The sequence below is a fragment of the Danio rerio genome, chromosome 9 (genome assembly GCF_049306965.1).
Source record: "Danio rerio strain Tuebingen ecotype United States chromosome 9, GRCz12tu, whole genome shotgun sequence".
NCBI lineage: Eukaryota > Metazoa > Chordata > Actinopteri > Cypriniformes > Danionidae > Danio > Danio rerio.
The window spans coordinates 29,357,934-29,377,378 of NC_133184.1; the positions used below are offsets into that span (position 1 = coordinate 29,357,934).

Sequence of the window (19,445 nt, forward strand, 5' to 3'; positions counted from 1 at the left end):
AGAATATAGCAGCCTGAATGTTGATTGTAGCAGTTTTGAACCAGTTTGATAAGACAGCTGAGAGTACAAAGAAACAACCTTGAGTTGTAGTACTGGTTATATGCAGAACTTTGCAGAATTTTTCAGTAACATGGGTTCAGTGAACTGTATGCAGTTACAAAATCACCATGTTTAAGGTCTGTTTTCTTTACAAATCAACGATCTCCACTGCCTGACTGATATATACAATATATAAAGTGGGTCTCAGAAAGGACAAGAAGCACTGCATTAAATCACATCTTTTCTGTCCCATGTCTTTAAAATATGAACATTTATTTCTCCCCAATATATTCAATGGAGTTTCTGCACTAGCCTGACGATCCTGATGGGCGTGTGCATGTAAATGGCTTTTCATCTCATTTTAGGCTTAAACAACTGAATGAACACTGAAGTCTATTTAACTTACTGTATTTGAATTACATTTACATAGATGCTGTACTAGGAACCATTTGAAATAAAAAAGTCACTTTAACCATTTGCTGAATGTTTATCAGTTTAGGAAGAAAGACTAGCTGTGCATATACCCTTTTGTTGTCTTGCATGTATATATGCATCCGAGAAGTCAGCTCTACAGGTTTGAGATCACCCCTGAATAGTCTGTGAGCAGCCTGACCCAAAACACCTCTCTTCATCTATATCTGGATTCAGATATGACCCTGCATTGACGTACATATTTAGAATTGTCTATCTTTGCTTTGATCAATCAGAATCTTTTACCCAAGTAGACACAATTTCTGTATTTGTGTAAGAGTATTATTGCTGTGTCGTTGTACTGTAAGTCAGAAGTGTGAAGTCCTTCCACCATAAAACTGCAAATTATCTTCAGTAAATTTTCTTCATTTTTATTGAATTTCAGACTCTTGAGTTTTTTTCTTGATCTGACACACAAGGTGTTTTATTTTAAACTATTAATCTTCATCCAGAACACCACAGTGTGCAATCATAAAGGATCATGAAAACAATAATGTGCTTAAGACAACTTTTTTGTTGCAAAAGAGTATACCTTTCTTCTATTTTAACTATATTTAAATAATAGACAATTCACGATGAATGAAGATACTCAGCAATTACTAATCCTCAAATGGTTTCAAAGCCCCCAAATGCCTTTCTTTTTGTTGAACACAAAAGAAGCCTGTAACAATTGACTTCCATAGTAGAACAAGCAAATACTTAGGAAGTCAATGGATACAGGCTTCCTTATTTCTTCAAAATATTTTTTGTTCAACCAGAAAGAACCTCAAAGGTTTGAAACATGTAAAGGGTGAATAAATGATGACATAATTTTATTTTTGGGTGAACTAATGCTTTATGTCTCCAAAGGCACCAAAACCATGCTCAATTTTCTCAGATAAACATAAGATGGGAATGGTTTATATTGGCGTTTTATCCATTTATCATCATAACTTTGAAGTTTGATTTGAAAATCAATTGGACGGTGAGTTGCACTAAAACGCAAGTGCTTTATTTTATTTGAAAACAACAACCTACCACTTACCCACATTTTTTTCCCATTCTCTAATAGTGTGATAATAGCTAAAAAAGCACTTTGTAACATAAGTAACTTCAAATGGCTCTTTTTTAACCTTACTTTACTGGACTACCAGAAATCTCTTTCAGGAAAGTCTGTTCACTCAGCAGCCATAATTGAAATAGCACATATTAACATTTAAGTGTCCTGCAAGTACAGCTCAAATTTTCCAAAGCTATTTTCCAAGCTTATGATTAAAGACATAGGATAAATGAAAATTCTGTCATCGTTTACTCACCCTACAACTCCAAACCTGTGTGTTTCTATCCTCTGTTGAACGCAAAAGAAGCCATTTTGAGGATTGTTTGAAAGCAGCATCCATTGACTTGCATAGTAGTGGCCGCTGGTGTTCAACATTGTTCAGAAGATCTGCATTTTTTTTTCAACAGAAAAAAAGAAAATCATCAGTTTACAATCACTTAAGTGTGAGAAAACAATATTTTGTGGGTGTTTAAGCTTAGACCAGTCCTAAGCATGCATCTGAAGTCACTTACTAAGTAGGTACTATGAAGTTTGAAAATTAACTTTGAAATGTACCTTACTTCGTGGCTGTCGAAAAAGTATGTTCCAGAATGTACAATTGTGAGAAGGACAGTGCATTCCAAGCAGGATATATTGGCTTCTGAAGCACACTTCAGAGTGAAAACAATCATGGCCGCCATACTGAAGGATCGTTTTAAACTGAAGTGCTCAAAACTAGCCACTTGGAAGAGCCCTTCAGAATGAATGATTTTGAGGGTTACAACTAATGGACACTTCAGGCAACCATGATCCTTTGCGCAGGGAAATTGTTTGGTGACATCTAGATGTTTGGTGTTTGACTTTATCTATAAATGTAGTATTTTTCTAAAGGCTTCTACAATATTTGGTCACACTAAAGGTACCAATGAGGTTTAATTAGTTAATGGGTCACACTTTATTTTGATGGTCCGTTCGTTGAATTTAAGTTACATTGCATCTACATGCCAACCAATTCTCATTAGATTACAAGTAGACTGTTATTTTGGGTTTAGGGTGAGTGTAAGTTGTACTTGAAAAGTTTTTTATAGTCAGGTCAATATCTGTTAAAGGAGCAGTATCAACAGATATTAAGCAGACAGTATATTAAGTCAAATGGACCATCAAAATAAAGTGTTACCAATTATTGTATTAACTACTTATGAACAATACTTGTACAGGAATTATCCAATACATTTTCTCATCCAAATTCATGCTTGCTAACATTAGTTAATGAACAAATACTGTAATAAATGTATTGTTCGTTTTTATTTCATGTTAGTAATTGCATTAACTAACATGAACTAATACAACCTTATTGTAAAATTTTACCCAATATTTATACAAGTTTTAAAAAATACAATTCTGATAAATAGAAAATGATACGTTAACATTTAAATAAGACCAGCAATCATAGGCTCGTTTAAAAAAATCATCCATGATAATCTTATTAAAATTACTCTGAAAAGAGATCCAAAAAAGCTTTGTTGACCCCAACACTTTCATCGCTTCAAAGCTGACACTCCCAATGGTAAACCCTATATATATATATATATATATATATATATATATATATATATATATATATATGTATATGTATATATATATATATATATATATATATATATATATATATATATATATATATATATATATATATATATATATATATATATATATATATTTATATCTGTCATTTTATGACATGACTTAACTGCATTGGTTTACTGCCGTAAGTGTTCATTCTATTGTGTGTAATGTATAGCTACTTTTTATAAAGCTTTTCCATTTAATATTTAACAAACTTACTTACCTTCATTTCATTATAAAGCTTAATGAGCTACTGTTGGCTGATGAACACCAGAGTCCAATCTGTGACCTCATTGGAAAATAAATCTTCAACAGACGAAACCTGATAAACAAACATTTTTTTTAAATTATTATTATTAGTTATTTTTGTATAGGTAAAACTAGAAAAAAAACTGCCCCTGTAATACATTCCTAACAAAAACATCAGAAGGGAAAGGCAAGTTTCAGAGATGCTGAAGATGCGCTAGACATAAACACATTAACAAACATGAAGCGCAGAACACCTTGACCTCACAAATGCTGAAATAATCAAGAGTCCTCGGAACTTCCTGTCTGAGAAATGGTTTTCATTTACAGCCGAGGCAATAAAAAATAGAAGTAAAATAGGTATGAGGCTGTATGTGGCTAATAAATGGATGAAGACTGATCAACCCAGTCTGGCTGAACACAGAAACAGTAATTTACAACAACAAGGTCAGCTAACATTATATGAGTTTCATAAATATGTAAAATCCATTGAAAGCCTTTTCATTTGACACTCATTTATATGTTAAACAGAGGATTAGGCATGGTAACTGAAATCAGCTGAAAAAAATGCCTCCTTGTAAAAAGTTAGCATTCACTATAAAAATCTCTGATTTGACATTTGGGAATTGTGGTACATTTATAGTTTTCTTGTTTCTGGGGTCCAAAAATAATGTCTTGAGTCAATAATATTTTTTACAAATTGTTTTTGTCTACTGGAATTTCGGAAATAAACATTGTTGGTTGGAGGTAAAAAAAAAAAAAAAGGTTTTCATTAAACAAAACAAAGAGGAATGAACGTGCCTGAAAATCAAGCCTTGAACCGTAAGCTTATCAGCTAGTATATACATTTGTAATATTTGTATTGTTAGATAATAATAAAAAAACACCTTATGAATCTGTCTCTCATTTAAAGGCTATTATGGTCCTCCTGAGGTCCCATTTTCAGCTGTGCTTGGCCCGCAAACATCAAGGAAGCCTTTAAAACTGAAATAAAATTAGCTGGTTTCTGCCAAGACAAACCAAAGTGCTGAAATATAATTGGTTAACTGGCAGTGGGTGGAGTTACACAGACTAAAACAAAGACAGACATTCTGACACTGATAGCACATTTTCATGATTATTTTTCATATAAACAATTATGTTAAATTGGCTTGTTTATTAAATGACAGCAAACACATAGTATTTACTAACCCTTCAGTTTAGGTTACAATTCACAGTATTAACTAACCAATAACACTACTAGTTTAATAATTGTTAATAGTTAGTAAGGTAGAAGTTGGGTTTAGGTTTTGGGTAGGATTAGGAATGTAGAACAAGATCATACTTTATAACTGCTAATGAACAGTTAATATGTTGATAATAGGCAGATTATAAGCCAGTTTTGTGACCTAAACTAAAATGTTACTTGGTATTTATTTTTATGCTCTAGACGAGTCAAAAATGTACATAAAAGCAGTATCAAAGGAGTCCTATTTGAGTCCTATCTAAGCTGTAAAATAAGCTTTGGGGTCTGGTGTGTTGGTAAAAGTTTTAGCTCAAAATACCAATCTGATCTTTTATTATACCCTGCTGAAAATGTAAGTTTTGGAGTCATAGAAAAATGTAGCTGTTTTGTGCCTGTATCTTTAAATGTAAATGAGCTGGTTCCCCTCGGTCACTGTACCAACATGTCTGCTGATCCTGTGTAAGATAAACACATCACAATGACAGAGACATTTGGTGACTTGATGAAGCAGAGATCCATTATAGAAAAATGCCAACGTAAGATGAACCAGGAAGTTTCTGAATGGTTATTTGATGTAGTTGTTGTGAAGTTTATTCAGCCTTTCTGCAACGATGAATGAGCCACACACAAATAACATTTCAAAGTTCATGGTGCAGACACACATACATTTAATTTTATGCTGTTTTTGCTCATTGACTCATTGCAAATGTGACAAGATATGAGAAAATATATGCTGCTGTCTTGTCCACAAACTGGGCTCTGCTGTTGTACGATTGAAGCATCCTTGTTTTTAGTTACAGTTACTAGATTTTACTGTCTTTCTTTATAATAAAAAATTGCTTTTAAAAAAACATTTTTAAACTTTAAAACCTCCTTCTTGAGGTGCAGCCTATCACAGATAGTTGAAAGAACTTTTAATCCAAGGTTCTTTGCAATTGCAGAGTTGTGAACATGATAATATGGGTTAATACTGAGCCATGATAATACCCGCCTGTCAATCAAGACGATGGGTGGGAAAAATCACATTGCTACGTCACAGTGTGGTCAGCCTCAAAATTGCTGGGATTTACATCCTGATTTAACATTACATTTTTTTTTTTTAAAGGAGTTGATGGGGTTTATACCACTATATGGCTGTGTACACACTACACTACCTAACAAAAGTCTTGTTGTCAATCCCAGTTGTAAAAGCAAAAAATAACAACTTGACTACTAGTTGATCATTTGGAAAAGTGGCAGAAGGTAGACTTTTCTGATTAATCATCTGTTGAACTACACCCCATTTATCACAAATGCAGACCTATCGAAACGTGCATGTTCCCAAGATTCTCGCAGTTATCCGTCAAGTTTGGTGAAGGAAAAATCATGGTTTGGTGTTAGATTCAGTATGGGGCGTGCGAGAGATCTGGAGAGTGCATGGCAACATCAACAGGCTAAGGTATCAAGACATTTGTGCTGCCCATTACATTACCATTACATGATCATATTTTATTTAGGTAAAATAAGCATAATCTAGAGTCCTTGCCTTTCATATAAGCCACTTTAGATGCCAAATGATCAACTAGAAGTCAAATTATTATTATATAGTTGTTCCCAAAACTTGGATAGATGACGAGACTTATGTCAAGTCCAAACAGCTTCCAACGACTGATTTTGCATAATAGGAGCCTTTTAAATAATAATGTAAAACACGTGTCCTTAAAATGTTTAAACACACCCCCTACATGCAAAGCTACCCACTGCTCTGAGCTGCAGATACCCTTACTAACTGGACTCCACAGTGCTGCACCTGTAATGTGAAGTGACAGCAGCACTGCCGCTTTTCTCTTTGGCTGCACGTCAACGCACCACAGATTTGATCTCCCGCACAGTCTCATCCAAGCATCATCTCATCCGCAGCTGCACCAAAGCACATCCCCAGAGACTCTGTTCCCAATTCAATTACATGATCACACCATGAGAGGTCAATTCAAACATTTTTTTGGACACGGTCACTGCGAAAGCAACCTGTTTTTCCATCCTAGACAAAATAAACCATTCTGTGAATACATTTGTGTGAAATAACAGTTTATGAAACTAATATTCATCTTTCACAAACATATATTTATGAACACTGTCAGTTTTCACACTCAGCTTTTTATTACAGTAAATGGTCTAACAAACTGAAAAAACATCCTTTTTTCTACTTAAGGACAAACAAATTGAAGTGAATAATGTCCACTGAGGCAGAGATCAGAGAAAAAAGTGCTCATTTCTGCTGTGAAAGGAAAGCAATCACACTTTAAACAAACATCTCTCATTAAATCTCATTCAATATCGCGTTAAGGAAGCCAGCCGCATGAAGATCGTTTGTCTTTCCTTTCAAACTGCGAGTCTTGCTAAATACTGCTGAGGAAAAAGAGCCATTAAAAATAACATGAAAGCAAGAAGATGAGAAAACGCCTTGGTAGGTAGCTTTGAGCAAATACCACAGTTTGTCACTTTCTGTCATTCAAAAGTCATTCGTGTCAGAAAATCCTTGGTTTAAAGGAGGTTAAACCGTCTCAGAGGTTACTGCGGCAACACTGTTATATAAATGGAAGTCTCCGAATCTGACAAAACGGCAAACAAACTGGAAAGCTAGCAATGTGAGTGTTTGCCAATGTATGATACTCTTGTTTACAACCGTGATACTGCGGTATCATTGGCACCGGAGTAGTTTTGTATGGGAATATGGCAGGGGAGTGAGAAAGAACAAGAGTTAACTGGTAAAACACTACATTTCTCAACTCTGGCACACCGCACAACACCATTAGATATGAAGTGTGCAAAGGAAACAGATTGTATCCTTGTATCCTGTGGGGAAAAAAGTGAGATACAGACAGAACGAGAAGCTAGCCAGCATGATGAACTTAGAAGTACATGTCCTGGAAGAGGTTTTGGCCCATCTCAATATACGCCTCTTTCTCCTGAGCGCTCATCTGTTCCACCAGCTCTGGCCTCTGGCTTACTTCCCTGTAAGAGAAGGGTCTTCCTCCTACCATAACCACAGGGTCATCTCCGACCTCTTCAAACTCATCGTCATCATCCTCGTCCTCCTCGTCTTGTTTTCCTGGCCGCATGGATGTAGTGCTGTGCAACGTGTGGGCTGGAGCCTGTGGTGGAGAGTCTTCGTCCGACTCGCTCGTATCGCTGTCAGAGTCACTGGCGTTTGCGGCTGGAACAGTTGGTCTGGAGACGGCGGAACCTCCTGGACCAGCTCCACTCCTCTTCTCGTGAATGAGGAGAGCCAGCATCACCTCCTCATTCTCATCCTGCGCGGCTCCCCTTCCAGTAATTCCCTCCTGGGTTACTACAGAGTCCTCGCCAGCTGGTGTGAGAAAAAAATTGGAAGAAAAATGACGACAATTTCAGATGCTTCTTTGTTTGTAGAATTCCAATTTTTGCTACACTTTCTAAATCCAATTCCTTTCTGAAGCTCTGCTATAGCTTTGGGTAAGAAACAGGCTGTAATTTCAGAGCTTTTCAAAAGACAATCTTCCCTTCGCTCCAAGTCCAATTCTCAAATCTTTCCAAAGTCTCAAAACTTTCAGACCAGCTACTGATGATGAACACAAGAATCAATAATGTTACATTTGTTTGCTCATTTGTAGATTCACACGGGATCAATATTAAGAAATTATCATTTATCACCCCTTATTTTTTTAAGTATAACACAGTTTATTATATTTCTAATCTATGTGGTACTCTTATTTTGGAAAACTGGGCATGTTTTAAGGCAGTGATTGGCAAAGTTGGGGTCGCTTGGTGGTTTCCAAAAGTCTAACAAATTTGATTAAACTTTTAAAATTACCATTGTTAATCCATAACTTACAGAAGATAATAAAGTTACATTAAAAATACAAATACAAAATACAAAAATAAAAAGAATTTCCATTTTTTTTCATTGGATTGCAACCCTGAGGGTTTTTACATTAGATTAATGACATATGCTGTTACTTTTGCTTGTTACATTCCGCCCACCGGTCTCATTAGGTAAGGTTAATATTAAATAATAATAAAATTATATGTTTGTTAGACTGTTGCACATGTTTGTGGTGTCATTATGATTGTGTTTATGTAGGCTTTTTAGTGTGTGTGAGCCGTTGCGTGCATTGTTTGTATGATTATATCCACATCTGAAAATAGTCACTGACATTGTTATTTTAGGGGTCGTAGGCTGAAATGTTTGGAAATCCCTGTTTTAAGGAATATTAGGAAGCAGACAGCCATGAATGACAAAATTTGGAAAAGACAGATTATAAGTTTATTCAGCGCCACCCTATAAGGTCTATTTGAATGTGGCCTTTGTTAGTTTATTATATAGTATATTGTCTAATTTCCATTAAACATTTGTAATGAGGCAACAAACACATGTAGACGGCTGAATTGTTTCATGTACATTTTGGCATCATGTCATGCAAAACCTCAAATGCATAAAAAAGAAACAGTATTTTATCTAAGATCATAAATACTACTTTCACCATGATATAATACAGCAGGTATGACTCACGGTTCTTCAGAGCTTCTGTCTCGTTGTACGCTCCCTGCACTGTACTTTCCGTCAGCCATACGGGCCTCTCTTTGGGAGCTTTGCCCTCAGCATTCTGGCCAGGTTGAGGCTCCTGGTCTTCCATGTTGATGACCACATTCTGCGTGTAGAGGTCATACGACGTGCCCTTTTTCCATACTTCTCTAACAGGTCCCCCAGCGCCTGCTCCCGCTGCAGTTTGTGCAGCGCGCTCTCGACTGCAGGAAAAGTTCAAATTGGATAAATAAGACTTATGCTGACATGATGTAAACCTATTTTAATTGAGCATCCTTTAAAACAAATTGGTAATGGCTAAAAACAATTGACAAAAAAAGTCTATTATTGAATTAAGTGGACAAATGTTGTGATAAAGAAACACCTGAGAGTACAGTATTTCAGATTCTCTGACCTCTGTTTTAGAGCTGGGATTTCTGATGGTTCGGGCTCCAGTAGATCATGAGACAAGTTGATGTTTTCCGTTTCTCGAAGCAATACATAGATGGGCTCGATTTGCTCATTGAACCGTGCCACCAAAGTGCGAGCATCTTTCTTTGGCACTGCCGATTCGTCCTCCTCTACTTCTGTTTGACAAAATGTACAGCGGAACGTACCTGTGTTAGAGAGAAAAATTTATTAAAATACAAGTGTTGAAATGGCTCAACAGCGCTGTGAAACAACAACATCCCACATCAACACTATCCACCATATTGAGCACCCCAGGACAGGTCATGGAAGAGGAGCCTAAACATTTTTTTTTAAATTCATAACTCCAGTTCCCTTTAACCAGAGGCTCCAAAATCTGGGATTCCATGTCCCCTTTACCCACAGACACGGAGCCAATTTTTGAGTTGGAGATGAAGCCAGAACCTAATCTGGCTAACTATTATCTAGCAATCCCATCAGGCTAGAAAATTTGGATTTGTCTGTCATATCTGCTGGTCTCAAACTAGGAAATACTAACATCAGTGGCCAGGGGAAATAATGTTGTAACTAAAGTAAAAAACAACAAATCAGTCTTGCTAATCAAGATTATTCCCATCATAATTGACTTGCCATGTATGCTGGAATTGACCAAGGCTTTCTCAATAATAAAATTAAAACAACAACAACACTATTCAATGGTTTGTGGTTGGAATAGAAGTAATATAACTTTGTTAATTATTAATTTCTACTGACTAATTAATTGATAGAATTTTTATTTTAAGAATAATTTTCATATTGTATGTCATTACATTGTAACATTTATTTTATTCCCATGCTGGCAAATCTGAAGGGTTCTAAATTGAAAGTCTGTTTTTTTTTTTTTTTTTATATACATCCTTTGTGTTAAGAAAAATAAAAATAAAAAATAAAAATTATAAAATAAAAATAAAAAATTCACATACAGGTTTGGAAAAAGTGAATAAATAACATTTTCAGCTTAACAGTTACAATTTAATAGTTTAAATTGTTTTTTATAGTTTTTAATAGATTTTAATTTTAAATTTTTAACATCCTTTGCTGAGAAAAAAACTAAACATTCTTCCTCAAACCTTTTAATGGTATGATGATGGTAACCATGTAAATTTGTGTCACATATTTAAACAAGTTAGAAATGTTAGACCCAAAACTTGTTGCTTGTAGCAGAAAAAATATGCATTTTTTGAGTATTGAATAAAACAATTATTTGTTGCTAGAACAATAAGAAATTATGATACATGACTATCAATAGAAGTAAAGTGAAATCCATCTACAGCTCAATGCAACTAGTGGCCTGAACCAAAGCCACTGCTCCCAGTCTAATATAATTGAAACTGGAAAGTGTAAGAACAATCACAGACAAAAGGACAAACACACGCTCGATCCCAGCATTCACAGGCGATTCCACAGCAAAGTGAAGCTGGTCTGGTTTGCCATCTGCTGCTAAAGTTATTTACAGCCTTCTGACAAAAGCACACACAGCAGGGCCTGGTATACGAGTGTGTGGTGTACATCGGCTACTAGTCGAATAAAAAAAAAATTTCATGCCTTGACACACTTTACATATTCATGTACTTAGCATTTAATGGCCACAGATGGTGCAGATATTGTGATCAACCTCTAACTGTAGGCTTTTATCTAGAACGCCTTTCTACTCATATTCATGTGTGTTTTGATATCACAAAAGCACCCCAGCAATATGGTTTTTACACTAAAATGGTCCCATGTTGCCGTGCTGAGTACATGGTAAATGGCTTCCCAATTCCCAATTTTTCTGGCCTTGAAGGGAATCAAACGAGTAAACGACTCGCTGCAATTTCCATTTTAAAAGCTTTGCTGGAAAGTTGACAACAAAATCTGTGAAGGCGCTCCTGAAAACAATCACCTCCAGCTAGGTCCCTTTACTACAGATGTCTTCTCTGCCAATACAGCAGCGGAGGGGGAAGAGAAAACAATTTGACAAGCACAAAGAGTGGGAGAAACTGTAAAAAAAAAGAAGAGAAATAACAGTCAGGTGAAGGGAAGATAAAAAAGGTCTCCGACACATTTGACACAGCTCTAGAGGAAATATCGACATACCCGGAGCTGCAGGGAACAATTTAAAGCAGCCCTCCTGGACAATCTGTCTATCTTCACACACACACATTAGTATTGGTGGTTTACAGAGACTCTCCATAGGTGTAATTCAATTTATTGAATGTGAAAGGCCTTATTAGGTATGCTTTTTAAGCATCTTGGATCACAAGGACAAAAGACATGTCCTCATAAACTACAGTATTAGAGTACATGCAAGTCATACCCATGTCATTATACAAAAACATGTTTTTGGAAACCACTGAAACCAGTCCACACACACACACATATGCATATGTGGTTTACAGGGACTCTTCATAGGCTTGGTGCATTTTATACAATACAAAAATGCTTATTATATGGCCTTCCACTACCCATACTCCTAAATTCAGCCCTCAAAAATATGTGGCATATTTTAAATGTCAAAAGACCCCTTTAAGTATGATTTAAGCATTTTGAATGATGAAGACACAAGGCATATCCTCATAAACCAACTTAATGGTTTATACCCAGGTCATACTCATCTTATTATACAATTTTGTGTCCTAGTAAAAAACTTAAACAAGTACATTTACACAAAAACAAGACACACAAGTGATAAGGGATGAAGAGATAACCAGCCACATTTAAATGTCTACATAATAATGAGATACATTTTCAGATCCACGCAAACATTTTGTATTATCAGAGTAAAAGATAGTGTTCAAAAACTGAAGTTTTTGCCTTACAACACACTGATTTTCCATGTAAACATTAGCTAGATTGACATCTTTAACTGTTGCCCTCGTTCAAATCCTACAAACAACTTGTTTTGATCTTTGTTCTGTCTGTAGCCCTGGTTCTTTGTTAAAAACATGTTATTATTTGCACTGTTACAGCATCATACAAAAAGTACAGAAGAAATTCTACTTTTTCTACTTTTCTACTAAGTTCTACTTTTTTCCAAGGTCAAGGCCTACTCCACTACTGTTTTTTTTTATCAGTTTTATACAGGATATATATTATCAAAAAAGAATAATCAGTCAAAAAAGGCAATTGTAATGTAAATGTAAGCATCCTCATTGACCTAATATGGAAAATTATGGCAACAATAGGGTAAAATATTATTGTAATTATATTGTACATGTAACGGACATTGAGTTTGTTACTTACTTTTCAAAAACAATTTCACTGCGTGTTTAATGCAATTAAATAAAGTTAAACATATATCCACATATGGTGTTTGTGTTTTTTACATTCCTAAAATAAGATTTACTTTTTTATAATTGTGATGTTGAAGTTGCACAACAGTTTAAAAAAAAAACAGAATGCTAGTAATTAATAATGGGGTTGGGCAATGTTGACTAATTTGGCACTGTATGTTGTCTAATATGAAACATCATGGTGGACGATGGCATCGTTCTCGTAGACGGCGGTGAATTACTTAATTATGAAAAACTATTTTACAATGAATTAGTTATTTGTGGCCTACCATTTCAACTAGGTGACCTGCATGTTCTTTGTTTTCCCATAACAAATCATAAATAAATAAAGATAAGTTACACACAAATTACCACCTCTCAATCACTTTTTTTCCACGGAACTACGACATGAATATGCAGTGTGATCTTTGTCGTTACAGTGGTGTCGATAAACAGGCCTCAACCAACAGAAACCAACCAACAGTATCTGAGGTTTTCGGTAAAATTACTAAGTACAAACGCGAAAGCAAAAGATTGAAGCAGTGTACTGACACTGTGACACGTTACCTGATCGATTCAAAAGACTAAAGAGTCGTTAGATAGAGAAATGATTAATTTAAATATTACATTTAACAACTATAGTGAGACGCAATCCAGTGGTACATCTTTGATAAACTGTTCAACGTGACTGCTCTCTGGGGTTTTGTGTTCAAAGCACCCGCTAACTGCTGGAGTTCCGATGCGCACAGTGTGTGTGTGTGTGTGTGGTCCTGTGGTGCAAGTTGTGAGTTGTGTGGACGTGGATCGTTTTCGTTCTAAAATGGCATTTTGAAACAAAGATGAATTAGTGTAAACGGGAGCTGTGTGTATTTTTCGCGAGCAGGTTGCAGCTGCGCCCGAGGCGGGGCGGAGGATTGTGATGCCGGCTCAGCGTTGTGATGTCTATTGGCCATCGGCAATGGACGATGGCGTTGTTTAGCAACCCAACCCTAATGAGTGATTTTTCCCCTTCTAGGATAGTTCCTAACAAGCAAGTAACAACCTTTGTGTATCTCAGATCAACCCGTAGCATTTGTTCCTGAATGAGTCACTTTTTTTGAACAAATAAATTGAGCCAGTTATTCAATGACCTTTCCATAAAGTCACTAGTTAAGATTCTCCGAAAAAAACTGCAATTTTTTATTTAACAACTAAATCACTTATATATTTTGTGTCTTTTTAAATTAAAATATAAAAAGGACTACTCATTTTTGTTTTTTTAGGTTGACTGAAGTGTGATACTACATTACTGAAAGTGTTAAAAACCTAGTGTTTCAAATTGTATAAACTATAAGTTCAGTGTACAGTTATATTTATTTAAAAATACAGCAGCATTAAATATTCTGAGAAAAAAATATGGCTCTGAATATCACTTATTGGGCACATACACATATAATTGGTGATTAGGATACTGCGCCAACACGTCTTGAAACTTGCTTTTTCTTTCCGCTGAACAACATCTGCTGGATTTTTTAAATTCAAGAATTTACTTAACATGAGATCTTTAAAAAAAAAAAAAGTAACTGTCAGTGCTAGATTGTACAGACGCAGTCAGCATGTTAGGCTATATTAACACTTAAAAAGCAGCACACCGGAATACAAAAACATGCTCTGCGTGACCCCAAAGAGACAGACAGAGGGGAAGTTCACTAGTTCAGAAAGGAAAGCTATTAACTGCATGTTAAACTGAAGGAATCGCTGACGCACTATCACCATCACAGCTCCAGAAAAAGCGAATGTTAAAACAAGAAATAAAAGGTACCCATTTTTGTCTTTTCACATGCCATTAGAGGCTCCCAACCATAATTCTGTAGAGATATTAAATTCGAAGCCCAGGATAATTAGCAATATGGCACATTCACACACTCTTGTTGTCATTTTCGTGGGTCTGCGAGTACACACACATTGTCGTAGTGGATCTAAAGGAACATGGAGCTGTGCAGTTAGTATGCAGGCATACATTAAGGCTGGCATTGAGAGAAAGTGGGCTGGTGTCTTTGTGTTGATAGTTTTTGTATTATCTATGAGATATGAATAGGTCTGGTTTAAATTACACAGTACTCTCTCCAGTGATTCAGAGCTCTTTTGAAAGCAGGACGGCGCTTTGTTCAGTCGTCTACGCCAAAGAACAAAAGGACTTTTGTGAACAGTCCTTTAAAGATGAATCCAGCATCATTTCGGCATTTGCGAGATGAGAAACTTTTTCATGAGGGGGCCTGTGCAACTGTGACAAATGTACCACAAAGATTCAAATTACTAATGCAATAGTAATAATAAGAAATAAATGTTTTTTTTTTTCTTTGAAGATAAAAAGTAGAGATGACTTCAAAGAGATTCAATACAATTTAGGCTCTATATGGCAGGGGTGCCCAAAAGTTTTTGTATAAAGGGCCAAAAACAAAATATTATTGAAAGCCGTGGGCTGAAGGTAAATATACCAAACTATTTTACATTAAAGTTGCCATGGCTAAATTTATTTAATAATATTGCAAAATAAGTAAAAAAATAAATAAATTACTGTAAATGGTATTAACTAATTCAGTATAACTTTTTAAATGATAACAATGAAATAAAAACATAAACAAATCACATTAATAACACAGTAGAGTTCAATGCTGAATACACTAGTTAAGCAGAATCTGTCTTTGCGCATTGTCAAGTGACATTTTAAACAAAATCTGATTAATTTACACAATTTAACTGAAACTTTTATTAAAATTTTTAACAACAAAACAAACAAAGGGTTGCAATAAATTTAAACTGACAATCTCAAAACTATTCCTTTCCGTTTCCCCATCTTCTTACATTGAATTGCCTAGTTTAGGCATCTCTGCTCTACGGAGAGCATCCTAAACCGCATTTAGACAGGATTAGCTTTCAGGAAAGAACATCTTACATGGTCATCATCACAGTGGATAAACAAAGTCTGTTGATAATGCTCAGACGTGTGTGTACTCCATTAATGCAAAGCCTTTCCAAACTATTGAGTACAATTAGCGAAGTTGAGCATTACATGGTGTTTTAAACTAACATTGAAAAGGGTTAGGGCTGTTAAGATTAAAATTAAAATTCATTTAAGCTTACTGAGACTGTACCTATTTGATAAAAAATGCCATGTTATTACAAAACAAATGCTTCATATTTGAAAGCATTTTAAAATTATATTTATTACTAAGATACTAAAGGTGAATTTTCAGCAGCCTTTACTTCAGTTTCATGTCATCATCCAAAAAAACATTCAAATATGCTAATTTGCTGCTAAAGAAAGATTTAGTGTCGCTGCTAGTTCAAACTAGACATGGGATGATAACTTGTGTTGTGTATGTTTTTTAAATGTGTTGTAAAGAAATCTTTGTTTTTGAAACTAATGAAGAGAGGTTTAATTATTTAGCCTGACATAGTTAGCTACTGAACCAAAATATTATAAATGTTTCCTACAATAAAATGTATTTTGTTTATTAAGAACATAATATAGAGCAGTAATCACAATACCGTGAAATTTTTATCCAAGGTTATTATTCCATCAGAACCGGGCCCATCCCTAGTTCAAACTAATACACATATACACACACACACACACACAAGTCCGCTGACAGTCAATTGGTAACAGTGGAAAAGCTGTCCACACGGAGATAAGTGGGACTGGCATCACATCGCCCCGTAGCATTTGTTTTAAAGATGAAATGCAGCCATACGTACTTTTGGCTACATAATTCGCCATCTCCAGAAATGTACATGAGCTATGTTTTCAGAATGAGCCTATATTGTATTTTTTTTCCTAATTCCATTTTTTCTGTTCAATTTTAATTTTGATCAAATATATCTTAAGTATTTATAAATATACAAAAATATTTAATATATTAAAATATTCAAAGTGAATCAAAATATATCAAAAATGTCCTAAGACTAGAATGGGTGTTGTTCAGTAGTTTTTGGGCAAGTATGATGAAAGGTTTTGATACACTTCAAATGTTCACATTGACTATGTTGTGTCTGTGTGTTGGTGTATGGTTTTATTTAGTGGGGTGGAAATAAAAAACATTTTTAAAATTAATTTTATGGTCAATATTATAAGCCACGGGTGACACGGTGGTGCAGTGGGTAGCGCTGTAACCACACAGCAAGAAGTTTGCTGGTTTGAGCCCCGGCTGGGTCAGTTGGCATTTCTTTGTGGAGCTTGCATGTTCTCCCCATGTTGGCTTGGGTTTCCTCCGGGTGCTCCAGTTTCCTCCACAGTCCAAAGACATGTGCTATAGGTGAATTGGCCATAGTGTATGAGTTGGTGTGAATGCAAGAGTGTATGGGTGTTCCCCAATGCTGGGTTGTGGCTGGAAGTGCATCCGATGCGTAAAAAACATGCTGAATAAGTTGGCGGTTCATTCCGCTGTGGCAACCCTTGATTAATTAAGGGACTAAGTCGACGGAAAATAAATGAATGAATAAATTATTAACAAACCACTGTTATCCAAGAACTTGTCTAACAGACTTCAACAGTACACAGCAGAGGTGTGGACTCGAGTCATGTGACTTGGACTCGAGTCAGACTCGAGTCATGAATTTGATGACTTTAGACTCGACTTGACAAAATATAAAAAGACTTGCAACTCGACTTGGACTTGAACATAAATGACTTGGACTTTGACTAGGACTTGCCCCTATTGACTTGTAAAGACTTGCTGCTTCCCATGAAACGCCCAACGATAAAAAAGTATGTTGACATGGACCGCTCTCTCTCTCTCCCCGTTTATGTGTGCGTGTGTGTGACAGCATGCGCGCTTTCGGCATGACGTCCAACCGAAGCACGGTAGATTGTTTTGATTCGACAGTATCCAACGTGACTACTATGAGGCGCCGGAGCGGACAAAAGTCAAGCGAACGCAGAGAGAATTTGAATTTGAACTTGAGATCGAGCCAATACTCGCGTGCCAATACTCGCTCTCTCTCTCTCTCTCTCTCTCTCTCTCTCTCATACAACATACACCTCTCTCTCTCTCTCTCTCTCTCTCTCTCTCTCTCTCTCTCTCTCTCTCTCTCGTGCATTCAGTCTCTTTGCGTTCGCTTGACTTTTGTTTACGATGGCGTCTCATACCTTTAGTGCTTTTGCTCTCACGGGATCCTGTTAAACTGACCCTTCGCTAAGCCACGCCCAAAAACCGCCACCCACCAATCGCGGCTTACCAATCGTAGCTACGGGCAGAGGCTCTGTCAAGCTTTCGAGCGAGGGAAACAAGCCAAATCGTTGCGCAATTGGATTGTGCAAATCTGACACCCGCTATCCTAAAAGTTTGGACTGGGTGGTGGGATTTTTCCCTTTTCAAAACCAAAGCCCAAGAGGAGAAATGCCAGCGTGGATCAAGCTGTGTGAGGGGCTGTAAAGGAGTTAAGCTAAGTTGGTTTTGTTTTCGATATTCACATTCAGTGATAGGTGGCAATAACTCACATTCCTCTTATCCTAAACAGATCTAAACTGTGTTTCTTTAAAACAAAAAACAAAAAAAAAACAAAGCAGGTTATGCTTCCCAGCGGTCTTTTTCTTTTTTCCACTCGATATTATGAGCCAGGGCTCGACAATAAGGACTGCCCGATGGCCCGGGCCAGCGTGCGAGACACTCGGGCCAGTGAACAAAATGTTACTGGCTCGATCGGGCCAGCTGCTGCCTTTTTGCCTGACAGATCGAGCCAGAGCTGCGTGCTGCGACTGTCTGTCAATTGTGTGCAAATACAATCTTACGGTGCTTTCAAACATAGACGTTTGTTTCGGAATCTGTCTCGTTTCACCCGTTAGCGCGTTTTTTTAGCATATATCCAGCAGTTGCGCTCGCTTCCGCGCCAAATCAATCAGTCCAAGATCGCCTGAATGAGACGCGGTCTCTGTCCTATTGAGCGTATCGATTGTAGCGAGAAAACAAAACAATGCAACGAACTAACGACCCAGGCTATATCACAGTGTATCATGATCGTGTAATAGCCATATATACGGCTATATGAAGAGGGAATGATGAGGAGGGCGAGATGTCATTCTTACCGGTAAATGCGAAAGTGAAAGCATGCTGAAATATTACCGAGATCTGTTTATCCAGCCTGATCTCGGTTTATCCGTCAGGAAAATTGACCGAAATTACTATCTGTTAATTTTTCCATATTTTAATCGTATAATATGTTGTATTAGGCCTGTTGTTTTGTTCATTTCCGCACTGACAGCTCGAAAGAAAGATTTACATTGATCTGATGCAGTATCGGTTTATCTGCTATGTCTCTCTATAATTTAAGCCTAAAATACAGAATTATAGTCAACGTTTCTTTAATAGATTGATTAATTCAATTGATCGATTTCTACAAAACCTGACAATTGAAATGAGGCTCTGTATATATGAGAAAGTCTGACCTCGATATGTATTTGGTGACGATGTCTGTGGGTTGTTAAAATTAAAGTGCACATTTTCACTTATAAAATATTCTATACACAATACACAAAAGTTTGGGGTCAGTGTGATTAAATATGCTAAAATAAGCTTCTTC

General features: G+C 36.3%; 1 protein-coding gene across 4 annotated transcripts in view; it reads right to left on the reverse strand.

Moving 5' to 3' along the window:
• Positions 1-6,741: 6,741 nt before the first annotated feature.
• gtf2e1 (general transcription factor IIE, polypeptide 1, alpha) overlaps positions 6,742-19,445 on the reverse strand; it is a 28,442-nt gene continuing 15,738 nt past the window's right edge. For 3 of the 4 annotated variants that reach the window (XM_073912158.1, XM_005167734.5, XM_073912159.1), the window contains exons 3-5: positions 9,584-9,785; positions 9,157-9,392; positions 6,742-7,974 (exon numbers count right to left, since the gene is read on the reverse strand). In XM_073912158.1, the coding sequence (XP_073768259.1) occupies positions 7,517-7,974; positions 9,157-9,392; positions 9,584-9,785 (896 nt within the window). In that variant the 3' untranslated portion in view covers positions 6,742-7,516. 4 annotated transcript variants of the gene reach the window in all.